Source organism: Lissotriton helveticus, chromosome 6, assembly GCF_964261635.1.
Source record: "Lissotriton helveticus chromosome 6, aLisHel1.1, whole genome shotgun sequence".
Taxonomy (NCBI): domain Eukaryota; kingdom Metazoa; phylum Chordata; class Amphibia; order Caudata; family Salamandridae; genus Lissotriton; species Lissotriton helveticus.
The window spans coordinates 458,790,540-458,818,207 of NC_136067.1; the positions used below are offsets into that span (position 1 = coordinate 458,790,540).

Below are 27,668 nucleotides of genomic sequence, written 5' to 3' on the forward strand. Positions count from 1 at the left end.
AGCTAATTCCTAACTATATAACTCCTGAAACCTATGGTTTTTTCAGTGAATATATATATATGTGTGTGTGTGTGTTATATACAAACACCACAAATCTATTTATAACATTAATATATGTTAGTGTGTCTTCTTTTGATCAGCTCTTAAACTTGCTAATAAACTCCAATTAGAATCCAAAAGAATAGATGAATTGATTAATTAATTCAAGACTTGAACGCTTGACTGAGAAACATGACCTAAACTAGTGTCACTTCAAAATTTGAATGCCAGAATAGCCTACTACCAAAAAACACTAAGCAAAGTAGAAAGACCCACACATGGCCTAAAGACATTTCTGAGGTTGAATGATCTGAATGATGCTGTGTGCAATTTATTTGAAACAACATAGATGGTGCGTGCCCAGGAAACCATGTATCTTTGTTCTATATAATTAATATATGTTGCATATTTAATTCATTTAATTCCTTTTAATAGCTCCAATCAAGAAAGAAGGTGCGCGAAACAAAGTTAACCCATATTCAGTTATTGATATCACACCACTGCAAGACACTGATGAAAGCCTACCTCAAGAACTAAATTGCCAACAAGAAAGCACTGGTCACTGGGTACCAAGTGGATATTCAGTTCCTGTGCCATGTGGCTATGCTGTGCCATCAAATCTGCCTTTGATACTTCCAACTTACTCCACTCCAGTAATAATAAGGAATGTTTCTGTTGATGAAGAAGGTATGATCTTGCACAACTGTGCTTTCTCTCCTTATAGTTTAAGCTTTGTTTTATCATCTGTACATAAGATCACATCTATTTTGCTTACTTACCCGCAATCCAATTTTCATTTAGTTGTTATTCATGTAATTGTTTTGTGCAACATTGATCTGTCACAGTCATGCCACGTTGCAGTGTTAGGGAGTTGTTTGTACTGCTGACCCTCTTGGCTGATGGAAATCATAGGAGTTGTGACTCTAATTTAGAGGAGTACAAGCTTCATCTAACTCATACCTTGTAGCAAAGCAGTGAATTTACTAGGCAGTAAAGACCCAGAAAATGCTGATTCACTTATACCTCTGGTATTTATACATACCCAGAAAAATGTGTGCTTCCCTTGCTGACGGAGTAGGGTAAGTAAGTTTGTAGATTTATATAGCGCCGCTTATCACCCATGAGGGTATCCAGGCCCGGTCCATGCATAATGTTGCGCTGACACCGGAACTCGAACCTGGATCCCCAGCTCTGAGTTGCCAGCTCTTGCCGCTTCTCCAAAGCCTCATTTTTGATGTCACTTCCGAAAATGCCAAATTTGACTAGAAAAAGTCCATGCTATTATTTTTCCTTGTAATTTAGTGTATTCTTTCAAATAACTCATAAAAACACCTTCTGGTAGATACGACTGCTATGGGCATGGGCATTCTAACTAAGCATCAGTCCTCTACCCCAACCACATGTCAATTTGACAAAATGGGTTTAACAGAACAGTTGATATGAATAGGCCATATCCTCATGCAAATATGGTGGCAGTTCTGTCCAAATGTAACATGTACCGCTGTTGGTCAATGACCTGAAGGACGTTGTAGGTATTTGCATGGTTTCATAATTTGCTGTTTCACATCTTTATTTAAATTTGAAATTGCAGTGTGTGTATATATATATATATATATATATATATATATATATATATATATATATATATATATATATATATATATATATATATATATATATATATATATATTCTCCATGGAAATCAGGCACGGACACGAAGTGACTTTGGATTCGGCATTTATTTCTTAGTACAGGTAACTCATAATCCCGAGCACTAGGAGAGACGCGTTTCAGCCTTCAAGAGGCCTTTGTCAATCTAGTTTGGCAGTGCATATCTCATCACTTATATAGCCCTTCCCACTCGCACATTTAGTAAAAATGGAAAACATACTCTCATGCAAGTATTCCCCTTAAATCCTATAACATGCTTACAAAGTCTGCTGCTCTTCATTAATATAAAATATAGGTAAGGCACAACATATTGATATATAATGCACAATACATCTTTTCAAGTTTGCAAAGTTACCATTGAAGCAAACTAAATGAATGCTAAAGCATGTGTAACAGATTAACTAATGCTCTGCGGGAAAGATCACGGGCATTTAAAGATGTTAAGCCAAACTGAAATCCTGTGTTGCCAATATATCGTAAACTTTCTCGCATTTCAATGTTTAAAAAACAATGTTTAAAAATATGCTGCCGCATTTGTTGATTAAATGTCCACAATAACTATCCATAGTCCCAATAGCTCTCGTGAGCTTTCGTCAGTTTCCGCCTCAACTCGACATCTGATCCTGACCACGGAGGAGAGGTAATCTCTGCTCCATTATTGACAAAAAATGCTGCGTGGAGCCTAGGGATTAGTACAAGATATTTGCGCATTAAACCTTAACAATGTTAAATACATTACTGCCTCAGAGTTTTTAAAAGCGCATACTGGAAATCCTTCAAAGACTCCAAATCCCACAATGCAGCAAATTCATCAGTCAGATGTGAACAATACCGAATTTCTGAAATTGTCGAGTCAGTGTTAGAGAGGCATATCCCACCAGGACAGATAGATTCCTTCTGATAAAAACGGCAAACAAAAGAGTTTCAATGGCACAACCTCGGGATAACGGAGGACCCATCTGTAAAATTAATAACGCCATCGCCACCTCACCGCATCAGCATTGTAGCGTTTGCGGTGCCCAGTCACCAGAAAGTGCCAAAATTCCAAGCAAGGCATTTCTAGTTGACGAGGATACCGGTCCATGCTGGCAGTCACGAAGACCGCCCCGCTCTGAGACCCGCATCACCTCGGCAGTCATCCTCGTTCTTTATCCAGGTCACGCAACTGGGGGCTCCCCAAATAGCACTCCAGTACTCCTCCACAGAAAACGGTCATACCGGAGAGCCACAAAACGACTGGTGTTCCGTGAAAGCGTGATGACCCCTCACGCTGAATCATAATGAACCAGAACATCCAACTCCCCACAGAATCTCCAGGGAAAGCAGGCACGGACACGAAGTGACTTTGGATTCGGCATTTATTTCTTAGTACAGGTTACTCATAATCCCGAGCACTAGGAGAGACGCGTTTCAGCCTTCAAGAGGCCTTGTACAGGAATTTATATAGCGCAAATCACCAAGCGGTTTCTAAGCGCTTGCTTAGGGAACCCGTCCTGGTATTCCCCTGTGAGATAACCCCGGCAGGGTATCCGCAAGGTGAAAGCCAGGCATCCCGCCGCGAGGGGCCGTTGTGGAGATTAAGCAAGCTATTGCCCAGAGTCGCAGAGTGTGAACCCGTGAATCGAGTAGGCACCGGAGCGAGAATTGTCGAGTCCATGGACATTTTAGGACTCAAGACCCCGCCGAGCCGGGAATTAAACCCTGGTCCCGGGCTGACCTCTGCTTCCAGGTCTGCCTCCTATAACCAGTGAGCCACACTTCTCCACATATTTGTCAATCTAGTTTGGCAGTGCATATCTCATCACTTATATAGCCCCTCCCACTCGCACATTTAGTAAAAATGGAAAACATACTCTCATGCAAGTATTCCCCTTACATCCTATAACATGCTTACAAAGTCTGCTGCTCTTCATTAATATAAAATATAGGTAATATATATATATATCTCAGTTAAACAACCATACAGGGTGACAATTTATAATGGCAATTCATTATTTACATAGACAAGACAGCTAACATAAATTGTTTGAAATTAAGGAAGTCCTTGAAAATAAGATCATATGTACACCAAGGTTTTAGTAATTTTGCATGCTGTTGTACTCTGCCATTCCGGGATGTCCTTAGATATATGCTGGATTCAAGAACAAATAACTTGAGCCACACTACTTATTTAAAGGAGGGTTTCCTCACTGTTCTTCTAGAGTCTACTGATTCTTCAATATTGTCAGTAAATCCTGACAGTTTCGTTACCTCTTAATCAGTAAGATTCTTGCAGTAGCATAATGCCGTTTTAGATGTAGTGACATCTTATTCATCAGAAAATGGCTGGTACATAAAAGCAACAGTGATGGAACTGGCTGTGAGCTACATTGGTGGACCAAATGTGTGAAGAGCTGTATCTAGAAATTTAACCCCTTCGACGCTCATGACGAGCCCAGCTCGTCATGGAGTTTCCATTGACTTCAATGGAAATTACATTCAAAGCCATAAAACACCTTAGCATCCAAGTGGTTAAATTAAGTGCCCTCTAGTTATGTATCTCTTCATATCCCCCCTTTTAATCTTGTTGGCTATCCATAAACATTCCCGGAATAAACACTCTCCCCTCCTCTTTGTCTCTAAAACCATTCCAAATTAGCTTCCTGCAATTCCATGTGTTCTTCCATCTTATGTGAGTGTACTAACCTGTTGTCAGACACACACAAACCACAGGAAACAACCAGATATTCAACTGTTCTATAGCTGTGAATCACCTGCAGTTTATTTAAAAATGTGAATATTGCCCTGTTCATATGTGAATTGAACATATTCGACTTCCCTCTTTCCCTCGACTTTCTTCTCTTCTTATTACCAAACGTTTAGTGTAACCCAATTGTTGCCTTTAGTCTTCAGCAGTGATCTACATTTCCCTTGTGGATACCCTTTTTCCTCTCCTGCACTGGTACTCCTGTGAGATTATGCTGCAAGAATACCATAAGCATCCTCTGCCCTGATTTCCAGTTTCCCTTTAACAAAGAATTGCAATATGGGAGTCCAACTTCATAACTGAGCTCTCATACGCCTCTTTGCCTACTTGATCATCTTGAATATCTTCTTCCCATTTTCTGTATGTCTTAGTTGATTAGTTTCCATCATGCTGATTTTAAGCCAACTTCAAATGACATTTTCATACACGTGATCACCTTAAAGAAGTCTACCTCTAAAAATCTCAAGCCAAACCAACTCCTCTTCATTCATTGTTGCAAGATTGGGCACATCCTTCATTTGTAGGGGTGAATTTCTGATCACTCTTCTGGATTCCTTGATCTCTAGCAGATGTTAATGTTTATAATCCTTTCTGGCCATTTTAAATTTGAAGACACACCCCTCCATAACATGGATTAAAACAGTTCCCACAAGTAAGATTCAATAGCTAGGAGTACTTCCAGATATCACAGTAGAACTGTGAAAGCAGCTATGTGTCTTGTAAAAAAACAAATTGTAAAATAATATTTCTAACAGATAAACAATTAAGACTTTAGATGGACCTTTCTCCGTTTTTTTGTCCTTTTCTATTCTTCACCTGAGATGGAGTCCGCACCACCCGATCTGTCTTATTTTCCGTTGTGGTGTAGGTCCTCCACCCTAGTTTTGACCTAATTCCAAAAAATGTCAAGGATATATTATGAAGTTTGGAGGAACTCCGATGTTTCATTTTCCAATCAACTATATTGCGATAGACATCGTTTTCTCTATCTGATATCTTCAATGTCACACTTTTTGCCAAGTAATATTTGTTTCAAAGGTTTGTATCTGTTACTCATTTTCTTGTACCAGCAAAGGTACACCTTAGATGTAAATCTCCCCTATTGTGCAGACCCCCACCCAAACCACTTCAAAAGAAACTTGTATTCTGTAACTAAAGCAAACTCACCAAGGAGAAGGAAGAGGAGGGAAGAAAAGAGAAAGTGATGGGGGGCTAAACTGTGGCTAGGGGTGCAAAAGCATATTGCGCCCTCTTGACAGAAGTGGCATAGTCACCTATCTCTGGGAAATTTGAGACATTACACAGAGTCCGATTGAGAGAAGCACAGCAGGTGCAGTTATTCAGGATATTTACCCCATCTCTGTCAAAGCTTTGTCTTGACTGGGGGATCTTTCTGGCCACAAGGAGTGGGTTCTGTGCTCCCTGCAGTGCAGTCGCCATCGCAATGCACTACACCACTCACCTGGAGGTATTCTAGCTCCCTCTCTCCCCCCTGCCACCCCTCTGTGAAGAAGGCCATCCCAGGTGCATAAAAGATTGCTCTTCTATTCAATTCCACGCCGCCTCAGTTTGCATTTTTTTTATTGATGCGGCCCACCCCCCCAGAACTACAAACCAGGGTTGGTTCTATAGCTATACATTGTTAGCTGTCCTTGGGTGCCAACACATGGTGGGAACCATGTTGTTAGTTAAAGCAGTTAGTTATGTTTATTTGGATGGTGATATGGGTAACTAAATTACACTTGCCTAATGTGGCATACATTCTTCCACTGGCAGGAAGAGGTAAGTGTTTAGTCCACTGCCACTAAGAGGTAAATGTTTAGGTAAAACATCTCCAACTTCCGTCCTTGGGTGGAAAAATACCCTCTATTTTGGCACACAGAATATAAATTGATTTCAGTGGCTTCTTGTAAGGTGTTACGGTTTTCTTTCTGATAGCCATTAGTCCTTGAAGAGGTCACCTGACTAGAGCATCTCTCTGCTTCATAAACATATCATGTTACCTAGTAATGTCCTCATATATCCCATCTTTTATGTCAATGTTCATTTCACTTCCACTTATCGACCATTAAATGCAGTGGCGGCCGGCACGGATCGGGGGTGGGGTGTTGGGTGGGGGTAAGATGTTGTAAAAAGAAGAAAAACTAACCTTTTGCCGTGTCTCTCCTCTGTCTCCTCTCCCAGCCGCACAGGAACCAGGTAGCATACCCGGGCTCCCCTGACTAATCACAACCCTACAATGCGGTCTTGTTATTGATCTGAGCGCTGTGGTTGAGCAGTTAGCTAGGGAATGGGAGCCTGGGCATGTTCTCCACCTAGGCAGGGTGGAGAACATGCAAAGTGCCCATGATGATTTTGCTGGCCCAAGAGGGCCAGCCAAACATTCATGTACACTTAGAAGTGGGCAAACCACTCCTCCCCTGTTCCTCTGTCATCGGAGCAGCTCTGCCCGCAAAGCAGCAGCAGGATAAAAAATAAAATGATAATAACCTTGAGTTATTAACATTTTATGTTTCCTTTATTTCACTGCTGCAAAGCAGTGTGCGACGGACCTCCGCGACTGATTAAATCTCTGTCTTTTTCCATATGCCGTAGGCATATGAGTCTTCAGAGAAGTTATGGAATCAAGTTATATATTTTGCAGGTTTTACCTTGACTGTCCTGAGAAGGTTTAGCAGAATGATGTCCCAGTTGTTGTGCCCCAGGGAACATTGATTAGAAAAGTAACATAGGACAACTAAAATAATTTAACACAATCCAACAGTTACTGTTGCTATGTGGACAGCATATAAAACAAGTTTTATGATGAGGGAGCTAGAAATATATTATTTCATGATGTGTAACCTTTTTGTTTTTATAAGGTACGCAAGAAGTAGCTACAAACAGCCACTTAAACTTCGAGGGATTGGACGATCCATCAAGTAGGTCTGTGTCCATGGAAAATATCCCTACTAATCTTTTAAATTAATGTAAGCGTTAAATATACTGTATAGAAATAGTTTGAATATATATGTATGTAAACAAAAGCATTTAATATTTATATATGATTTTAAAATAGTACTTCAAAAGTGGAGAAAATTATATGCAAACTATACAATAAACATTTTCATAATTTTAAAGATTTCCTATTTTTGTTTCACTCCTAAGAGAAGACATTCAAGTCAAAGGAGAAGAAAATGTACTAGCCAAATGGGTTGCTGATCCAGCCAACACTGAATGGATGGAAAGTAAGTTGCTGTTTTTAATTGCAAGTATTCCTATGTGTTGGCAGTCTTTCTTCTCCATTAAGGTTTTACAATTACACATATGCTGTCCTCCTTACAAATGCACAGATATCCTAAGGAGGGTGGTTCCATGAAGGATTGTAAAGCCCTTCAACACAGATGCTGCAAGGGACTATTAAAATATGTAGACCTCAACGGGTGTTGCTTCTGCCCTTTAGGTCAGTGGAGGCTGTGTCCTCCACTAGTGGAGGACTACCTGCAGTATGCAGAGATATTCAACACTACAATGAAATTGCAACACCAGAGTGTCTTCTGCAGGCTCCAGTGTTGTCCGAGGAGCATGCTGGGGACATACTATATTGTTTTTCTCTGCACAGCATTGCTTTTTTTTCTAAACATGTGTCCACTTTGAGGGTTTGTTATCTTTCTATGTGTGCATTGGGGCCTTTAATATAAGATCTGGAGCAAGGTCACTCTGCCATGATGCAATGATTCTGATCCCTTTCTTCTTAATCCCAAGATACTTGTTAGCATGAGTTTGAAGTTTTCTTTTCAAAATGGGAAAATAGTTTCATGGTTGTGGGTGCCTGTAAAATACTGTGCTGCCTTTTGTCTATGTTTGCAGTATTCAAATACCCATACAAATATACATATTTGCAACCATAAAAAGTGGATATTGAGTCACGTTCAAATACATACCTACCCGCCATCCACCAAGAAGAGGCTAACAACAATTTAATTAGTTTTAGAAGAAGTGGGAATCATGCTCAGCAGAAGGCAATAGAAGAGAAGCCACCACCAGCTTTGGGAAGGGAATATACTCCAAAAATCACATCATCACAAAAATGATAGAACACTCTAATCACCCTGGATATTCAAACTCTGAATCACTGTGCGCACTCTGCTCTTAAGTGCAGCCCGAAAATAAATTGTCTGCTGCAACGGGGAGTGGGGGAGTGGTTCTGGATAACCCTCAATTAAATGTTTACATATTTTCAGAATCCAACACATTCTGTCCACCAATAGTACCTGTGGTTTTTACTCTAAAGCTACCAGCAGAACACATTTTATCAAGCAAACAAGAGGTCAACGTCTTTCCAGCTAGGCTTGCCTAATTTAGCAATTTCCTCCCTGAAATCTCAGAATTCAGGAACCTTCATTTGTATAAATAAATTGAACAAATGGAAAGTATTTAATAAGCTAGTGCTGTGGTTCAAATATAAATGCTTTGTGTAAGAAAATGGGTTATTGGTTGAGGGGTTGAAACCCCTACTCCAGCAACAACCACAATCCTTGTCAGAGTGAACCACTAAAGTCGCTAACCTGTGCTTAACCCTCTGGTAGCTTTCGACATTAAGCTTAACTTGGAGGCAATGCGTAAAGTATTTTTTGCATCACTCAAACAGTAATAAAGTGACAACACAACATAAGAAAAATCCCAAACCAATTTCGAAAAAATGATACAATTTTAATGAATACAAATACACAACGAACAAAATAAAGTCCAATCAGTAGAACCAGAGTTATGGTTTTTTAATGTTTTTTTTTTAGTTTTTTTTTTTTTAAGAAAATTTTAATTTGGAATATGAAGGTATAAGGTACATGTACATCCTGGTAGTTTGGAGACTAAAACAATTTCCATGGAAATACGTTGCTGTAGGGCAGCTTATTCAGTGTAGAGTCTCATGTATGCGAATCGTATCTCAACCATGACTTGGTTGGTAGTTATCAATTGTCTTCGTGCAAGTGATGATACTCAGCATACTGTCTCACATTGTAAAAGGTGTAGCCCCCGTCCCTTCAAAACACAAATCGAGATATGTGAAGAGTACAATTCAAAAAACAGAAAAGAGTAAACATAACCCGTGTCATCATAGTCCATTTTGCCACATAGATCCACAGTTAACCAACATCACCCCTTATGGCTGCCGTTTTTAGTTCTGGTTTTTGGGTTCGTGAGAAGGCCAGTATTATGCATCATTGTGTCTTAAACAGGTACCCACCATCCCACCGCCCATCCCCTCACTCATCCTCCTCTTCGGATTCTAGGTCTTCTTCTTCTGGCAAGGGTTCACAGATATCCCCCCTATAAACATTCCAACAGGTCCATACCTTGTTCCATTTACGGGGGCAAGCCCTAAGCACATACACCGCCCTCTCTACCACCATCAGCATGTCCATATTTCTAGTCCATCTAGCTGCAGTAGGCAGTTCCGGAGCCCCCCATTTTTGCGCAATGTCTCGCTTCGCCACTGTTATTGCTAGTGTGGCCCATATCAGTCCGTACCTATCCAGGTCATTGGGGTCCCAGACATTCAATAGGCACTTACGGGGTTCAGGTAGGATGGAGATCTTGAGGGCCTGCGAGATTGTGCGCATGACCTGCTTCCAGAATTCCTGAATCAGTGGACAATCCCACAGTGTGTGGAATAGCGTTCCCTCTTCCCCGCAACCCCTCAGGCAGTAGGGATGTGTCGCCCTCTGTATCTTGTGAAGTAGTGTTCTAGTGTAGTAAGTGCGGTGCAGAATTTTAAGTTGCACTAGCCTGAATTTTGCCGAAATACCTACTTCCTTTGGGGAGGCAAGTGCTTCATTCCATTCTGATTCATCTAACTCGCCTATCTCTTCCACCCACCTCTCTTTAAGTTTAAGTGTAGGGTCATCCAGATTATTTACCAGTTTTTTATACGTGAGGGAGGTCGCACTTTGTTGTATAAATTCTGTTAATAGTCTGTCCTCTAGTGGCGAGGATTCTGGCAGTACGGTGTCAGCCGGGATCGCTTGGAATAGTGCATGACGTATCTGTACATATCTGAACGTCTCGGTGGGGCCTAGACCGTAGTTTTTTAATGTTTTTAGTGATAAATATTGCCTAAAAGATCAAAGCATCAATTGTGGTTATCTGTTTACGTGAGACTGAGGCAAAGTTAAGAGTTAAGGCTGACTGTGATGGATTGCAGGCCAGCTACATGAATTACCATCGGACTTTGTAGACATTTTGGAGAAATGTTATTGAGAAGGTAGAGTTTAGCAGGGCAAGGCAGCAGATTGTGCCTCAAGTGGAAGCATCATTGTAGGGGAGCTGGTGGACAGAGTTGTGTGAAATGTGTTACCTTCCGACTTTTTGGGTCGTTGAAAATCTCCAGAGGGACAAAGCAGCAGGCTTTAACCAACTAGGGCTCCATGAGGCCAGATAGCTTCACTGAGAGGTTCCACTGGACATGATTTGCTGCTGTGGAGAAGAACATAGTTGGAGCAACCCCGAAGTCAGGCTGACCAGCGATGCATCGCGGGCTGATCAGCTGGCAGGTAGGTTTTGGTCTTGTGCTGCTTCTCAGGAGACTTTTGGTGATAGTTTTTTTTAAGTCTCAAGATTTAGGGTTAGACAGGAGCATCACCTCTAACACCACTTCCAATGGTTTAGTACCTTGGGTGAACCACTTGGAGGGTGAAGCGGGGGAATTTAGGACCCATTCTAGCAGAGGCCAGGTGCTCTGAACGTTGTTATGTCCCTGTTGCTCAGTCAAGAGACCAGCCAACTAGCCTTTCTTTGCTATAGCCCAAACTGTTTAAGTCATGGGTACTCACAAACTTTCTCTCTGGGGTCAAATTTACAGTGTGGTTTGTGGCCGAGGGCCGCACCGGTGGTGGCGGGGTCAATGGGGGAGGGGGCGGGCTATAGCAAAAAAGAAAACTGTGACCATGAGGTTGAACACAGGCCCATGCAACGGACGCCTCCGTCCACTGAGCCACCAGACCTGCCATGTATATGTGTGTGTGTGTGTGTGTGTTTGTGTGTGTGTGTATATATATGTGTATATATACGTATATATTTGTATGTGGAGTGCATTTCTACGATCCGAGGCACCTTGGGAATCATATATGTATGTCTGTATATGTGTATGTGATCAAGGCTCCCGCAGGAGCTGAAACGTGTTATGCCGATTTGCACGATAAATTAACTTAGCACTTACTCTGTGGTCCGTTGCTGTTCTTTGGAGGTATCCAGTGAGAAGACAGTGAACATTGGGTATGTATATATATATCCATCTATCTATATCTATATCCCTCCCTCTGTCTCCCTCTGTCTGTCTCCTTCTCTCTCTCTGTCTCTCCCTCTCTCTGCCTCTGTCTCTCTGTCTCTGTCTCTCTCTTCCTTTCTCTGTCTATCTCCCTCTCTCTCCATCTGTATCCCTCTATCTGTCTCCCTCCGTCTCCCTCTGTCTGCCACCCTCTTCCCTCTATCTCCCTCTTTCTCTGTCTCCCTCTTTCTCTGGCTCCCTCTGTCTGTCTCTCTCTGTCTCCCTCCCTCTGTCTTCCTCCCTTTATCTCCTTCCGTCTGTCCCCCTCTGTCTGTCTCCCACTCCCTCCTTCTGTGTCCCCCTCACTCCCTCCTTCTGTGTCCCCCTCACTCCCTCCCTCGGTCACACTCGGTCTTCCACCCCCTGACTCCCTCTCCCTGTCTCCCTCCCCTGTCTCTCTGTCTTCCTGTCTCTGTCCCTCTGTCTCCCTGTCTCTGTCCCTCTGTCTCCCCGTCTCTGCCTCCCTGTCTCTGTCTCTCTGTCTCCGTCTCCATCTCCCTCTCCCTGTCTCCATCTCCCTGTCTCTATCTCTCTGTTTCTGTCTCTCTGTCTCTGTCTCTCTGTCTCTATCTCCATGTCTCTGTCTCCCTGTCTCTGTCTCCGTCCCCCTGTCTCTGTCTCTCTTTTTCTGTCTGCCTGTCTCTGTCTCTCTATCTCCCTGTCTCCTTGTCTCTATCTGTCTCTGTTTCCCTATCTCTGTTTGTCTCTGTCTCCCTGTCTCTGCCTCATCTGTCTGTCCCTGTCCCAGCTCCCACTCCCTGCTGCCCTCCATCATCCTCTGTCACCTCACCCTGTGTGTGTGGCAGCCCGGGCTGAGACAGCTTCCCGGGCACACACACAGTACTTCACAGGTCTTTAAAATACCATATACTTGTTAATGAGGCTTTGTTGTAGTTCACCTCTTCTTAGCTCCCCTGCATCTCCACTCAGTCAGTGGAGATGCAGTGGCGCTAAGAAGAGGTGACCTACAACAAAGCCTCATTAACAAGTGAATGGTCTTTAAAAGAATTGCCCAGCCCCCATAGAGCAGAGTCCGTGCTGCTGCAACCGGCGGTGTTTGACACTCTTAAAAAAAAAAAAAAAAAACACAGGTACGATGTCTACAAGGTCTGCGGGCTGCCAAGGAAGCCTTGCCAGGCCGCTGGTGGCCCGTGGGCTGTACTATGAGTACCCGTGGTTTAAGTGATCACTTCCCTTTATCATTACTTTTTGTTATTGGAAAACCTCAACAAACTCTAGTTGTGGTCTTTAACACGTCCGCCACTTATAATAGAAATAAGGGGATCATGCTCAGGTGGGCTACTGTGGACTCCCACATGATACTTGAGGAATTACTTATAAAATCTGGGGGGCACTCTATTAACGACCTGACTCTCAAACCACAAAAAGTAAACTGTATTCTTGGTATGATAGTAAAGGCTCCAAGTCCCATCCAAATATTTTCTATGCCTTTAAGCAGATTCCATGTGACAGTGACCTGGTACGTCGGCTTAGACATGAATATAAACAGGCTATCTTACAGAGAAAAAGTGATATACCTCAAGCCTAGGATAAACTCTATGTAGCAAGCTGTAGCAAAGATCCTTATATGTTTTGGAAAACTGTAAATGATCTGTTTTTTATTGCTGATCAGAAAACACAGAATGATATCACTATTCCTTCTCAAGATTGGCTTGATCATTTCTTAAACCTATTTAGTGAAGGTGCCAAAGATAGTCATCCCGAATTGGATATTTCTACGCAGTTATGATATAATATACCCATAGATCTACCCTCATATAAGGAGCTTCCCAACGCTCTGAGTTGCACTCAGAGAAACAAGGCCGACGGCCCTGATGGAGTTCAAACTGATCTCTCTTTAGACAATCCTGAGCTATGGGCCCCCTTATTGACTAACGTTCTGAGAAGCGTGTCAATTGAAGGTCCTCCAAAAGTGTGGTCCTAATCCACTATAATACCTACTTTAAAAAAGGGAAATAGGCAAGAACCCTGGCGTTACGGCCCAATATCGTTAATTGACACCACATGCAAACATATGGGGAGAATTTTGCTTGAGAGAGGTTTCTGTAACGTGTAAGGGGGTGTTTTTCAGCTGTCAAGTATGGTTTCAGGCAAGGCCTTGGAAATGTTAAGCAGTGTCTCAATCTCCACCTACTGATCTCTAAATATACACCTGCCATGGCTGGTAGTATCCATCTAGGTTTTACGGATTTAACAGCTGCATTTGATTAGGTTGATCGAGGGAGATTGCGGATAGTTTTCCTTAATATGGGAATTGATCTGCCTCTAGTCCATTTTTTGGCCCAAATGCATGTAGAAGTCGTAAGTATTCCTATGTGTTGGCAGTCATTCTTCTCCATAAAGGTTTTGCAATTACACATATACTGTCCTTACAAATGTGCAGAGATCTTAAGGAGAGTGGTTTCATGAAGGATTGTAAAGCCCTTCAGCACACATGATGCAAGGGACTATTAAAATATTTAGCCCTCAGCGGGTGTCCCTTCTGCCCATTAGGTTAGCGGAGGCTATGTCTTCCACTAGTGGAGGACTACCTGCAGTACGCAGAGATATTCAACACTACAATGGAACTTCAACACTAGAGGTTCTTCTGTTGGCTCCAATGTTGTCTGAGCAGCATGCTGGGGACATGCCATATTGTTTTGCTCTGCTCAGCATTTTTTTTTTCTAAACATGTGTCCACTTTGAGGGTTTGCTATCTTTCTATGTGTGTATTGGGGCCATTAACACAAGATCCGTAGCTAGGTCACTGCCAGGATGCAAAGATTCTGGTCTCTTTCTTCATAATCTCAAGACACTTGTTAGCATGAGATTGTAGTTTTCTTTTCAAAATGAGAAAATAGTTTCACGGTTGTGGGTGCCTGTAAAATACTGTGCATTGATCCGCCTCTAGTCACTTTTTTGGCCCAGAGGCATGTATGAGTCGTAGGGCTGGCTAGATATGGAAAAAAGATGGAGAGCTTAGTGAAACATTTGAAATTAATCACAGTGTAAGGCAAGGCTGCATACTGGCTCCTTATCTATTCTGCCTGGACAACGACCTACAGAAGAACCTCGAATTAGAAGAGGTGGCTCCACCTAGAGTAGGATGTAGGAAGTTACTTGCCTTACTATATGCAGATGGCTGCGGTATAATCTCAAGAACGTGGGTAAATTTGCAAAAACTGCTAAATAGATATCATGTGTTCAGTAATGATTTAGGTTTAAATGCCAATACCGCCAAATCTCATGTGATGATTCTAGGGAAATCCTTAAAATCTTTGAAATCATTCCATATTAATGGTGAAAAATTATCAACTGTGTCCACCTTTTCTTATTATGGAATACTTATTTGATGGAAAAAGTTCTTGGATGCATTTGGTTGAATGCAGGAGGCGAAGACTTGAGCAAATGATTGCTGTGTTCTTTAGATTTGCTAGGAAATTGGACAGGAAACCTTTGGATGTTATGGTTAAGATCCATTCCATACATTGTCCATTGTCATCCATGGCGCAGGAGTCTGGGGTTACGGTGATGTCTCCAATTTACAAGTGGTTGAAAATGCCTATTTGAGGAGGCTTCTGTCAGTACTAAATAGTCTCCCTATTAATTGTTTGTCGTAAATATTTGGGCATAGTTCCTTTAGAAGATTATGTTAAATTAGCTCCTTTGATGCTCTGGAGATCCATCTGGTCAAAACAAGAAACAACACTTAATCACTCTATAATTAAAGACTGCATGTCATCAGATAGTGTTTACCAAATTTGCAACACAAAAAGATGATGGACGGAATGTTAAACATTGTCAAACATTCAACCCCAGTCACAGATCTGGGTTTAATCCATCGTTATTTTGCTCACCATGCCACCCCAGTTCAGACATAGCCATATGCAAATCAGTCTTGCCCCTGTGCCTCTTGGGAACAGTCAAGATCGAACTGCCAGGCCATGTCTTCCCTGAACCGGGATCAAGCATCCTAGGACCGGTTTCGGGCTTTCAGCCCTCATCAGCCAGGATATTTTGACTCCAGTGGCATAGTGAGCACGGGACCCACGTCTGGGCATAACCTTCCCACTTAGGGTGAAAATGCAACACAAAAAGATGATGGACGGAATGTTGAACATTGTCAAACATTCACCCCAAGTCACAGATCTGGGTTTAATCCATTGTTAGTTTTCTCACCAAGCCACCCCATATTCCAAATGTACCTGGTTGAGATTTGTCAAGGAACTTCTTGCCTTGATATGGTGAGAGGACTGCTCTTCCAATCCACTTCAAATGGTTAATGTTTTGAAAAAGCAGTTAAAATATGATCTGCTATTAAAGCGCATCAAAGGTAAGAAAAAGAAAAAAAAGAGGGTAATGGACTACCTCCAACTTAGTACGTCTGTAAAATTGAGCAATATCTTACTTCGCATTTTCTCACAGCCAACGCTATTATTTGATGAGATTCAGGTTCGGCCTTGCACATTATTTGCTCTCCTACATGACTTATCAAGATTCTTTTTTAGAGCCCTGCCTGTGTGATTCAATCACAAGTCGTTCCCTTTTAAAATTTTTTGTAAGCTGTATACTGTTCTGAGAAAACAATTTGTATTCTGTTCTTAAAGAATTTGAACATTGGGAGCTGTCAACCAGCCCTTTTTATATCTGCAGCTGCTCCAAACTGAATAAATAAGTTTCATAATCTATAAACACATATCTTCCGCTGTTTGCTTAAGGCGATTAGTGGGGAAATACGTTTTTCCTCACTTTCACTAATGCTGTGCCCTTGATTCTTTATTCTTGTTTACTGTTATTTTATGTTCAGATTAGCAAAATGTTCATGTTTAGGAGTGACAGTGATTTATTGTATTTTTTTGTGCTGCACTGTTATTTACATCTAGTAGTACTATACTTATTTGGCTTGCTATTAGCCTATAAAACGATTGATCCTAATAATGCAGATTTGTTATGTATATATGTCTGTGGACTAATTAAGAGCTGCTTTATGTCTCCTGCTTATTTATTGCATTTTTTATTTGTTTTATATATTTTATGTCATGGTTGCATTTTTGTACACTGAATAAAGATTTACCAGACTGGTGTCAGGGTCCTTTGTGTATGCTGAAGGCAAGCCCAATGACGTGTAAGTGGGGCTGGGAATCGCTCCCCCCCCAGCCGTCTATGCTGGATTGCCCATCATTCCTACATCCAGTACCTTTTGTCTCACTGTTTGGCAGGAATACACAAACCCCAGCAGCACAGCCCTTTACAATTACGTGACCTGGGACACTGGCACAGGCCCAAAAATGAATAGAGCAGGAAAATGCCAACTTTCTAAAAGTGGAATTTTCTGAATTGTAACTAAGTTTTACTTTACCATTAAAGAGGATTTTCACTTAGAATTAATATGAGTCAAAATATATTTCTACCTGCTCCCTATCAAAACTTAGCACTTATTAAATGCAATAAAGTAACCCAATGTATTCCAGTTGGTAAAATAGGCCTTACAGTAGTGAAAAATGAATTTAGGAGTTTTTCACAACCAGGACGTTTAAAACTTAAACTTACATGACCTGCTTTTCAAATATAGTGCACCCTTGCATATGAGTCTTTATGGCCTAATTTAGTAGTGAGCTATATGTATTTAAAAGGAAGATTTAGGCATGGCAATTTGTTGATTTTGACAGGTCAAAATTTTAGTTTACAACTGCATTACAGGCTGGAGTGGCAGACATGAGATGTTTTAAAGTGTTGCTTTAGTGCGTGGCACAATGAGTGATGCAGGCCCTATCAGCATTTAATGCACAGGCCCTGGGTACATGCAGTACCACTTTACTAGGGCTTACAAGTAAATTAAGTGTTCAATTCAGGTATAGTTCAATTTTTCAGTGTTTAAGGGAGTGATCAAAAGCACTTTATCACTGGTTAGCATTGGTAAAGTGCACAGAGTCTAATAGCAACAAAACAAATTCTGGTAACCAGAGAGTTGAACATAAAAAGATTGTGGTAAAACACACCAAATATGTCAGGGCTAACACTTTGCGAACCACTTTATTAAATTGTATATTAACCCTCTTCATGCTTCTGTCAGGGATCCCTTTCAGTATATATTAACTGTTCAATAATCTAGCTTTGCCTACCCTTCTATTTGTGTGCCACAGTGTCATAATGTAAAATGATAGGACCCCAAGCAGAAGTTTATGAGGGGCTACCAAGACCCCCACATTTCACCAGTACTCATCATTTTTAGAATGAATGGGGTACCCCTGAAGGATGGAGGCCAAAAGGAGCTGCAGGGCCTTTATTACACCCCTGATTTGCGACCTCTGTAAAAGTAACCTCATGACTGAATTTTTAAGATTTTTGTGCTCAGGTCTTTCATGAAAAGATGGAAGAAGTTCTTCTCAGCTAGCACATTCCTGCTTCTACATGGAACATAACTGTTGTTCTAAAAAATCTTTTGGCCCATTCTTTTATATTAATGTATTTAAGGCACTGTTGTTTTTTTTAGGCAGTGACATCAATTCAGTGAGTTACAGGCCTTGGTAGGAGACAAAACATATTTAGAAGAGTTTATGGATAGTATTGTGTTATACACACATTCTATATATGTAAGTAGCATCAGCTTATCTTATTGATCAATCTTTCCTATAGACTAGAAGGTAGATTGTAGTTTGCCAGTTGTGAGCATATTATTTTCATCCTCTTCCCCTACTCTACATCAACCATCAATCTGTGGTAGTTGAGGATACCGCTTTACAGCCTATACATAGGAAGTGAAACTTGAATAAATGTTTGATCAACATGGAAAATGTTACCAATATTTTGTGAATATTCAGACTCCAAACAGTGTGGTACATGGATGATAGTGTATCACCCGGAAAACGGGGATAAAGCCTATCACGGTCGGTCATTGGGCTAAACTAAACTCTACAATTTATTTACAACCACAGGAAGAGTCCTCCTAGCGGCTGAGTGGAGAAGATGAAATAGCACCTACCCACAAGAGCAGAACAGCAATTCATGTGCATTCTTTGGGGTGAGCCTGCAGGATGCTTTGTTTCCAGGTTCTCCCACCTGCTTGGAACCAACAACACTGCGGCCTTCCCCTGTCTCTCTATTGAGTAACCGCTGCATTTTCCCGGACGGACAATAAAACCTGTTCTTTCATCTCCCTCCTTAACTACTTGAGTGAATGTGGGGGCGGAGATGAGTGCTGCCCTGCAGGGTAACTTGAAGCTTCTCACAAAGGTCAGCCCGGCAGCCCAGTGGGGTTCATTGCAGCTTGTCAACAATGGCATGTTCGGAGTTATCAGCAGAATAAAGTGCCACAGGAAGCCCCGGTGCCTTGGCTGTAGTTGACCTCTCTTGCCGTGTTACAGTTCCGAAAATGGCACCTGCTGCATCATTCTGCTCCGACCCTCTCTCAAGAGTGTCACTGTTTGAAGTACACATGTTAAAAGGCCAATAAAACAACTTTATATATGCGAGCAGGTTTCAGTGCACAGGGCCGGACTGGGAACCAAAACCGGCCCCGGCAAAATGCTCAGCCGGCCCCCCTGAGGGAGGTTGGGGGTCCGACTGAGCTCTTTGCCAGGGCCAGTGTCTGGCCATTTTGTTACAGAAATCGTAAGAGAGCATAAGAAAAACCCTACGCTACCTGTCGCACAGCTGTTGTATCTTCTAATGTTGTGTTGCGAGGTGTTTGGTTATACATCACAGTATGTTTTCCTTTTCCATGGCCTGACATCATCCGGTGTCACCATGGAATGTTCACGGTGTATTTATGTGACGTCACGGCAACCATCTGACAGTTGACAGATGACTCCCGTGGCGTATAGTGTTCTTATCCCCGCTCCTGCGGGCCCCTTTTACACAAGTAATAAATTAATCTTGACAACATCTTTGATTGTCGTGCTTCCACACTACAATTGGCGACGAGGACGTGGGATCTGTAAAGGGGCCTGCGGATGAAGTGTCGAGATCGGCAAGTTTGATTGAAGAAGCTTGTGATCCAACTTAAAAGCGAGGGAGTGTAGAGAACATTCGAGAAAAAAAAACCACACGGAGTAAGTACACACCTGTGTATGGCATGGCCGACTGAAAGAAGAGCCCGGCGGATAAATGAGGCAGATTTAAATAAACCAGCAGCGCAGATTATAGACGGTGAAGTCTAAAAGAGCATTGTGAAGGAATCTAAGTGTGCGCATTAAGTGAGCTTGGCTGCGTGGATCTGCGAACGGCTGAAAGAAATCCGACGTGTCTGCACTGGAGTAACTGGCGTGTTATTGTCACTGAATTTGGCGCGCTCCCTGTCAGAGCAACAGCTGAGAGCGCAGTCAATCAGCCACCTCAGCTGCGACGCGTGAAGCATGCCGGGAGTGTAATACCATTGGATCAAGGCAGGACACGTCATCAAACGTGTGCTGCGTGCGGCCATTTTGAAAATTATACTCGTCAAAGGAAAATAAATATGAGACGATAGGCGCATGGAAAGGAAATAACGTGCAGGAGAAAACCGAGTGTTTGGAAACCAAGTAAGCAATACATTTAAAACACAGTGTAAACATCAAGAGCATTTAAAACCAAATAAGCACAGAGGCCAATTTGTGGAAATCTAACATAAAAATCTGTGGAAAATATGGCAGAATGCAACAACATATGTGCACCTCCACGTTTTTTAGAGGAGCCTGGGAAGCCCATGATGAAGTGGAAAAAGTGGAAAAGGGCATTTGAGAATTATATAGTATCTATTGATGGGAAAGCGTTTGACAATGAAAGAAAATGCTCGCTGTTGTTTGGGTTATTAGGGAAGGCTGGCCAGGATGTCTTTGACAGCCTGCCTGAATATGAGAGTCCACCAGGAACATTTGTGCCACTGAATGAATACCAAGAAGCCTTAAAAAGGCTAGAAAAACAGTTCGATGAGGAGAACAATATTATGGTTGCTAGACATAAGTTTGCCCTGAGGAAACAACAAGAAGGGGAAACAATCGATGAGTATATTGCTTGTTTGAGGATTCTTGCTGTGGAATGCCAATACGAAGAAATGACAGATGTGTACATTAGAGACCAAATTGTTTCTATTGCTATTCAAAAAAGGTGCAAGAAAGGCTGTTAGCTTGCAAGAGACCTACATTACAAGAAGTCATAGATATTGCTAGGGGAATCGAAAGATCGCTAGTATCTACTAAAGAGTTATCAGTGGCAGGGAATAACACAAATGTATTTTATTTACAGGATAAAAGGAAGGGCGATGGTAAAGTTTATGAAAAGAATTTGGGTGAGAGGAAGATAGGAGGTAAGCAACTAAGCTGTTTCAGATGTGGGTCTAGCGAGCATCTGGCCGATCACAAAAATTGTCCTGCAATCGGTAAAACATGCAAATGTAAAAAGTATGGACATTATTCTACCTTATGCAAAACTAAAAGGATGGGTAATAATGTAAACATAAATACGGTGGGTAGTTTTGACGAGGAAATGTGTGCAGATATTGTTCTGTATGTTGAGATCGAGGAAGGTAGGATAAAGGGTCCAATTGGTGATGTGAAAATAGGTGAGGTGGAACTGAAGTTTACCGCTGATTCAGGAGCACCCATAACAACCATTTCAGATGTTCTTTTTGAAGAAAAATGGCAGAATGTTAAACTAATGGAATCTGATGTCAACCCAAAAGCGTTCGGGGAGAAAGATATAAATATGTTAGGATACTTCAATGACACAGTTAGCTTTAAGGGAAGAGTTATTGATACCAAAATATATGTAGCTGAAAAGGGGAGGATATTAGTAGGATGGAGGGATCTGGCCCAGCTGGGTGTCATTTTGATACCTGGAGCTAAAGACCCGATTGTCTTGAGAGAAGAATGGGTTAATAGTATAAATGTTCAGGTGAATAATGTGGATTTAAAAACTACTCTTGAAAAGCATAAAGAGGTATTTAAGAATGAAATTGGGTGTGTGAAAGGTTTCAGCCATGACATCAAGCTGAAAGAAGGTGCCATGCCATGTAAGCACAAGGTAAGAACCATACCATTGTCCATAAGGAAAGAGTTGAGAGAAATGCTTGAGAAATTGACGAAGGAAGGGGTGATTGAGGAGGCGGATGAGTCTGAATGGATTTCTGCTATCGTGGTGTCAAAGAAAAAGAAAACTGGTGACATCAGGTTATGTGTGGACCTGAGGTCCTTAAATAAAAACATAATCATAAACTGTCATCCCTTACCAAAGATTCAGGACATTCTCCAGTCAATTTCAGGATCTAATTCTTTTCACTGATTGACTTAAAAGCTGCATATCACCAGGTTAGTCTATCTGAAAGGTCTAAAAAACTGACCTCCTTCATCACGCCGTTTGGATCATTTAGGTATGTGAGGCTCCCATTCGGTTTAGCTTCCTCTTCAGGAGTTTTTCAAAAACTTATGGACGTCTTGTTTGGGGAAATGAAAGGTGTAGAAGCCTTTCAAGATGACATTCTTTTACATTCAGAGACAGAACAAGACCACATAAGGCTAATTGGAAAAGTATTGGGCATATTGCAAAAGAAAGGGATGACTGTCTCAAAAGACAAGTGCAGATTTATGACAAAGGAGGTTGAGTACTTGGGGCATGTATTGACAGCGGAGGGAATCCTACCAAAGGATGATTTAGTACATGCAATAAGAGAAGCCCCGGAACCAAAGAACAAAGAATCCCTCAAATCATTCCTCGGACTGAGGGAATATTACGCAAAGTTCATACAAAGTATGCAGAAAAAGTGGAACCGCTCAGAAAACTGTTGAAAAAGAATGTGGTGTATAAGTGGACCAGTGAGCAGGAAAATGCATTCAAAACAGTCAAAAGTGAAATAGCAAATGCACCTGCCCTAAAACCCTATGACCCACTTTTGGACAACGTTGTGACAGTAGACGCAAGCAGTGAGGGGATTGGTGCTGTATTCTGTCAGAAGAATGGAAGTGAGGAGAACACAATTGCCTTCATTTCCAGAAGATTGAATGAGACGGAGGTTCATTACAGCACGATCGAGCGAGAAACTTTGGCATGTGTATGGGCTGTGCACAAACTCAAAGACTATCTATGGGGAAAAAGTTTCACTCTTGTAACCGATCACAAACCATTAATATACATGATGGACGGCGAAGGAAGAGGCAACGGAAATATTAGTTCTAGACTAATAAGGTTATTGTCGAAACTACAGGAATTTAACTTCAAAATTGAGCACATAAAAGGGGGCAAGAACAGTAGAGCGGATTGCTTGTCACGTTTGCCCGTGCAAAATTTGAAAGAGGAAGAGCAGGATGATACAGAATGCGTGGTGGCACTCATTGATGCCACAATAAGATGCGAAGGGTCAATCACGGACGAGGAATGGCGAGATAGTATGGAAAATGACAATATTTTAGCCAAAGTAAATGCGTATGTCAGAACCGAATGGCCGCACGTAAGGAATCTCCCAAGTGAACTAAGAAATTACCAACAGGTGAGCAATGAGCTAACATTGGAGAATGGGTTTTTAAAAAGGGGAGAAGTTTTTGTGCCGCCATATGAACTCAGAGAAAAAATAATAAAGATGGCTCCCAGAGGACATCCGGGTACCACTGCAACAAGAAACGTCCTAAGGATGCATTATTGGTGGCCAGGGGTGGATAGTGAAATCAGGAACTATGTGGATAAGTGCGAGGAATGCTTAAAGTCAGACAAGCATTGGAGGGTTGAGAAGAATGAACTGCAAATGGTGGAAATTCCAGATGGACCCTGGGCCAAGGTAGCTATAGACTTTGCAGGACCGTTCAACATATTGCCAAGAGAGTACAAGTACTTAATAGTTTTAACAGACTACTATTCGAAATGGGTGTCCTATAAATTTGTGAATGTGGTAACTACTGACGTGGTCATAAGGTTCTTAAAGAAAATATTTGACAGTGAAGGTCAACCGAAGGTCCTGGTGTCGGACAATGGATCACAATTGGTGTCACAAAAAATGACTGAATTTCTGGAAAACTTTGGTATTGCGCAGGAAAAAACACCACTGTACAGCCCGAAGAGCAACGGCCAAGTTGAAAGACTAAACAGATTCTTCAAAGATGGCATTCAAATGGCCATTGCAAACGACATGGACGTGAAAGAATTCATTAGAGTGAAAATAAAAGCGTACAACAATACTCCAAAAGATGCCACTGGTTATACCCCATTTTTCTTGATGAGAGGGAGGTCATGCGTGGACATAATGACACCAAAGATAGGTGAATGGAAAGAAACAGTTAACAATTCGAGAGAAGTATGTGAAAATGAGCTCAAGGTGAAAGAGAACATTGAAAGGAAACAGATAAAAAACAAAGCATACTCTGATATGACAAACAGGGCCAAAGACAAACATATTACAAACGGAGAATGGGTATTGTTAAAAAAGCCAGGTACTGTGTGTAAGGGAGAAACAAGGTTCAGTAAACCCATGAAAGTCAGTAAAGCCTCGAGTGGTGCTGTATACATAGAAGGCGAAGGATGGCGCAGTAAAGACGATGTGGTAAAACTTAAACAAGGACAAGAGAAGATAATAATGAGAAAGGGAGAAAATGGAGGAGAAAATTTTGACAACAGTGTGCTTGAATTGGAGGTCACTTCTGAATGTCAAAATCTGTCAAATAACATGACTAGCCCGACCTTTTCTCCATCGCTGGGAGAAAGTTCATGGATATCCTCTGCTGAAAGAGGGGACAGGGCTATAACCCAGGGTGATTCTGCAGTAGGCCTTGGCATAGGTGGAACTAATTCTCTTGCAGCATGCACAAGAGACACTGAAGTCGAACCTGCAAGGGGTTTATCATCCAGAGGGGGTAGAGTTATAAATTTGCCTGCAAGATTCAAAGACTATGTTATGGAGTAAAATTGTATTTGTTTTCAAATGGGAAAAAAGGGAGATGTTGTATCTTCTAATGTTGTGTTGCGAGGTGTTTGGTTATACATCACAGTATGTTTTCTTTTTCCATGGCCTGACATCATCCGGTGTCACCATGGAATGTTCACGGTGTATTTATGTGACGTCACGGCAACCATCTGACAGTTGACAGATGACTCCCGTGGCGTATAGTGTTCTTATCCCCGCTCCTGCGGGCCCCTTTTACGCAAGTAATAAATTAATCTTGACAACATCTTTGATTGTCGTGCTTCCACACTACAACAGCTGTGGGCAGAAGGCCTCAATGTTAATCACAAATAAAAAGACAGACATGTCTTTTACTCTTTTCAGATTCTAATTTATTCTAGCACATTAAACTGTGATTAGTCATACAATTACGAAATCAGTGTATGTCCTTTATATATAATCCATCTGAACACAATTATAAGTTTAGTACATGAGTTGCTTGCTCACTCATTACATTTCATTGAGTTTGAAAACAATATGATTTGTAAAAACTGAAAGAGATACCCAATGCATTTCGGGTTCTGAGTTGAACCCTTCGTCAGGGGATGAATTTAACAACAATATTATGAATAGTACACAATTTCTTGAAGAAGTTAATGTAGGTTCCAGTTCGGATCTATAACACAAAGAAAACAGCAAAACATCTGTCATAAATTCAAATTTCCAAACATGCAGTCTAGCTCTGCACTTCATAACTATAGATTAACGCTGGGGAATGACACCGCAGACACCGAAGGTTTAGATAGAAGAAAAAGAAAAGGAAGAAGAAGAACTGATAGTGCTCGTTAAAGTGAAAACACCCCGTGTAAAATATGGAAAGCCATAAAAAAGACCTTAAAAAATATATGTCGCTAATGAATTCCTGAACATAATACATTTAACTAAATTCATATGATTCACACATGAATAATACCTCACTCGAAAGTCATCCTCATACTAGTATATAAAATGTGGTGCTCGTGCTCATGTAAAGGTAATGCCTCTCCCGATACATATGGGAAAAAGTGAATATTCACAATGTTCCTTACCAAACAATCATTATATGATCTACTAGATATTCGGTGTATATCCACTAGGCAAAACGAAAAAGTGAAGCGGCAGAAGAGCCTAAAGGAAATAGACAACACTCATGATCATTACCCCTATCTAACCAATGATCTCTACTGCTTGTATAATATCACGGAATTCATACCTGTCTTTTCATAAATCACTTCGTAAGAATTCACCACACTTCCTCGTGAAGGTTACTGAAAGTAATCGTGCACTCTAAGGGGTTCACTGCACTCCGTCATGGATGTTCTCTAAACATAATCATACACATAAAGGAGATTACCGCACCGTCTAACTATCCTTTCTGCCACTCAAAAATCACCACCAGTACGATTCCCTTATAAAACACTCACCACTATGTACTCCACGCCGCCATACCGTCACCTCTAAGCCCGATCCGTAACAGGAGTCACGTGATCGGAAGCGTCCTGGAATCCTGTTTAAGAGTGTCGCCATCAAAAGCGGACTCAGTGTCCATCGACACTAACAAAGGACTATTCGTTCAATTTTACCACTTCAGAGACGAACACAGTGGCCATACTCATTCATCTTTTCAACCTCATAGATGGACACTATGTCCAACAATATTAATAAACACACAATTTACTTGATTTCTCAATCCTGATCTAATGAGACTCTGTGATGATAAAAACAAAAATAAAAAATAGAGAAGTATATAACTACAACCGATTACAAGCCACCGAAAAAGCTCCTGAATGCTAAACTGATAAATGCTATCTTAAACCTCCAAACCGCCCATCAGCTACATAACTAAAGCTCATGTGTAATCTCGATCTTATGCTGCTGTTAAATAAGAGGTTTCATGCTTCTGGAAGAAAATAAAAAATAATATAAAAAATAATATAAGTAATGTAAAAGGATAGATAGAGCAACACATTCCCTCACAATCTATGGCTTGATACTTAATTCTTTACAGGTAACATAAGAGTTCATAATGATCATTAAGACCTGGTATGACCGTGCCTAATGATTTTATCCAGTGGGTTTCCCTACGTGCCAACATTGTATTTAGGTCCTTGCCTGTATTGGGTTGAATACATTCTAGAATCGTGTATCGTAATTGTGGGATCGTGTGAGATGTTTCTAACCAATGTCTTACCAAAGAGGAATTAGTGTTCTTATTCCTAATTCTACTCTTGTGTTCCACTATACGTGTTTTAACCTTCCTGCTGGTCCTTCCCACATATACTAGTCCACATGGACACTTTATGGCGTACACCACTTTCTCTGTGTTGAAATCAGATGTGTGCTTTAGCTCAATGTTTTTACCTGTATGTGGATGTGTGAAATTTTTACCTAAGATTACATTGCCACATTGTCCGCAATTATAACATTTCATCATTCCCTTGTGTTTGGAGTGAGATGGCTTCTTTACAGGTTTCAAAAGTTCTCTTAAGTTGCTTGCCCTTGTGTGTGCAAACAATGATATTCCATGAAATACTTGTAGAAAATCCGGTTAATTTTCAATCAGATTTTGTTACAGGGCAGATTTTGCAGCTATGCTGCATATAGGCCCTGTAACAAAAACGGCCCTCATGGGCCCAAAACCGGCCCCCACCCTTGCGGCGCACCGGGGGATTGCCCGGTGCCCATAATGGTCAGTCCGGGCCTGTCAGTGCGGGAACTAAAGTAAACTGGCCTGCTTGTTGGGTGGTAGTCATTTCGCTGCAGACAGGCTTCTTTACTAATGACATTCAAATTGGTAAATTGCGCGGGGTTTATGGCAAAAAGACTTATAATTCTACAATACTACACAAGTAGCCCACTTCACGTAGGAAATTTGAGGCTTATAAAAGCTATTCTCATAAATATTTGGAAGAGTAGACTAGCACGAGAGGTCAAGGAGCTAGTGACCAAGGATGTTAGACAGTGGTTATTTCAGAGTTCTAGTTTCCATATTACATTCAACTTATTCATTCCTCGTCAAGGTTAGT

General features: G+C 41.4%; 1 protein-coding gene across 7 annotated transcripts in view; it reads left to right on the forward strand.

The window, feature by feature from the left end:
* The window catches only part of ARHGEF10 (Rho guanine nucleotide exchange factor 10), a 1,140,991-nt gene that overhangs the window by 220,329 nt on the left and 892,994 nt on the right, over nt 1-27,668 (forward strand). For 6 of the 7 annotated variants that reach the window (XM_078647916.1, XM_078647912.1, XM_078647917.1 and 3 more), the window contains exons 4-6: nt 475-726; nt 7,318-7,381; nt 7,604-7,683. In XM_078647916.1, the coding sequence (XP_078504042.1) occupies nt 475-726; nt 7,318-7,381; nt 7,604-7,683 (396 nt within the window). The remainder of the gene's footprint in view (nt 1-474; nt 727-7,317; nt 7,382-7,603; nt 7,684-27,668) is intronic. The other variant, XM_078647918.1, reaches the window with a different exon arrangement.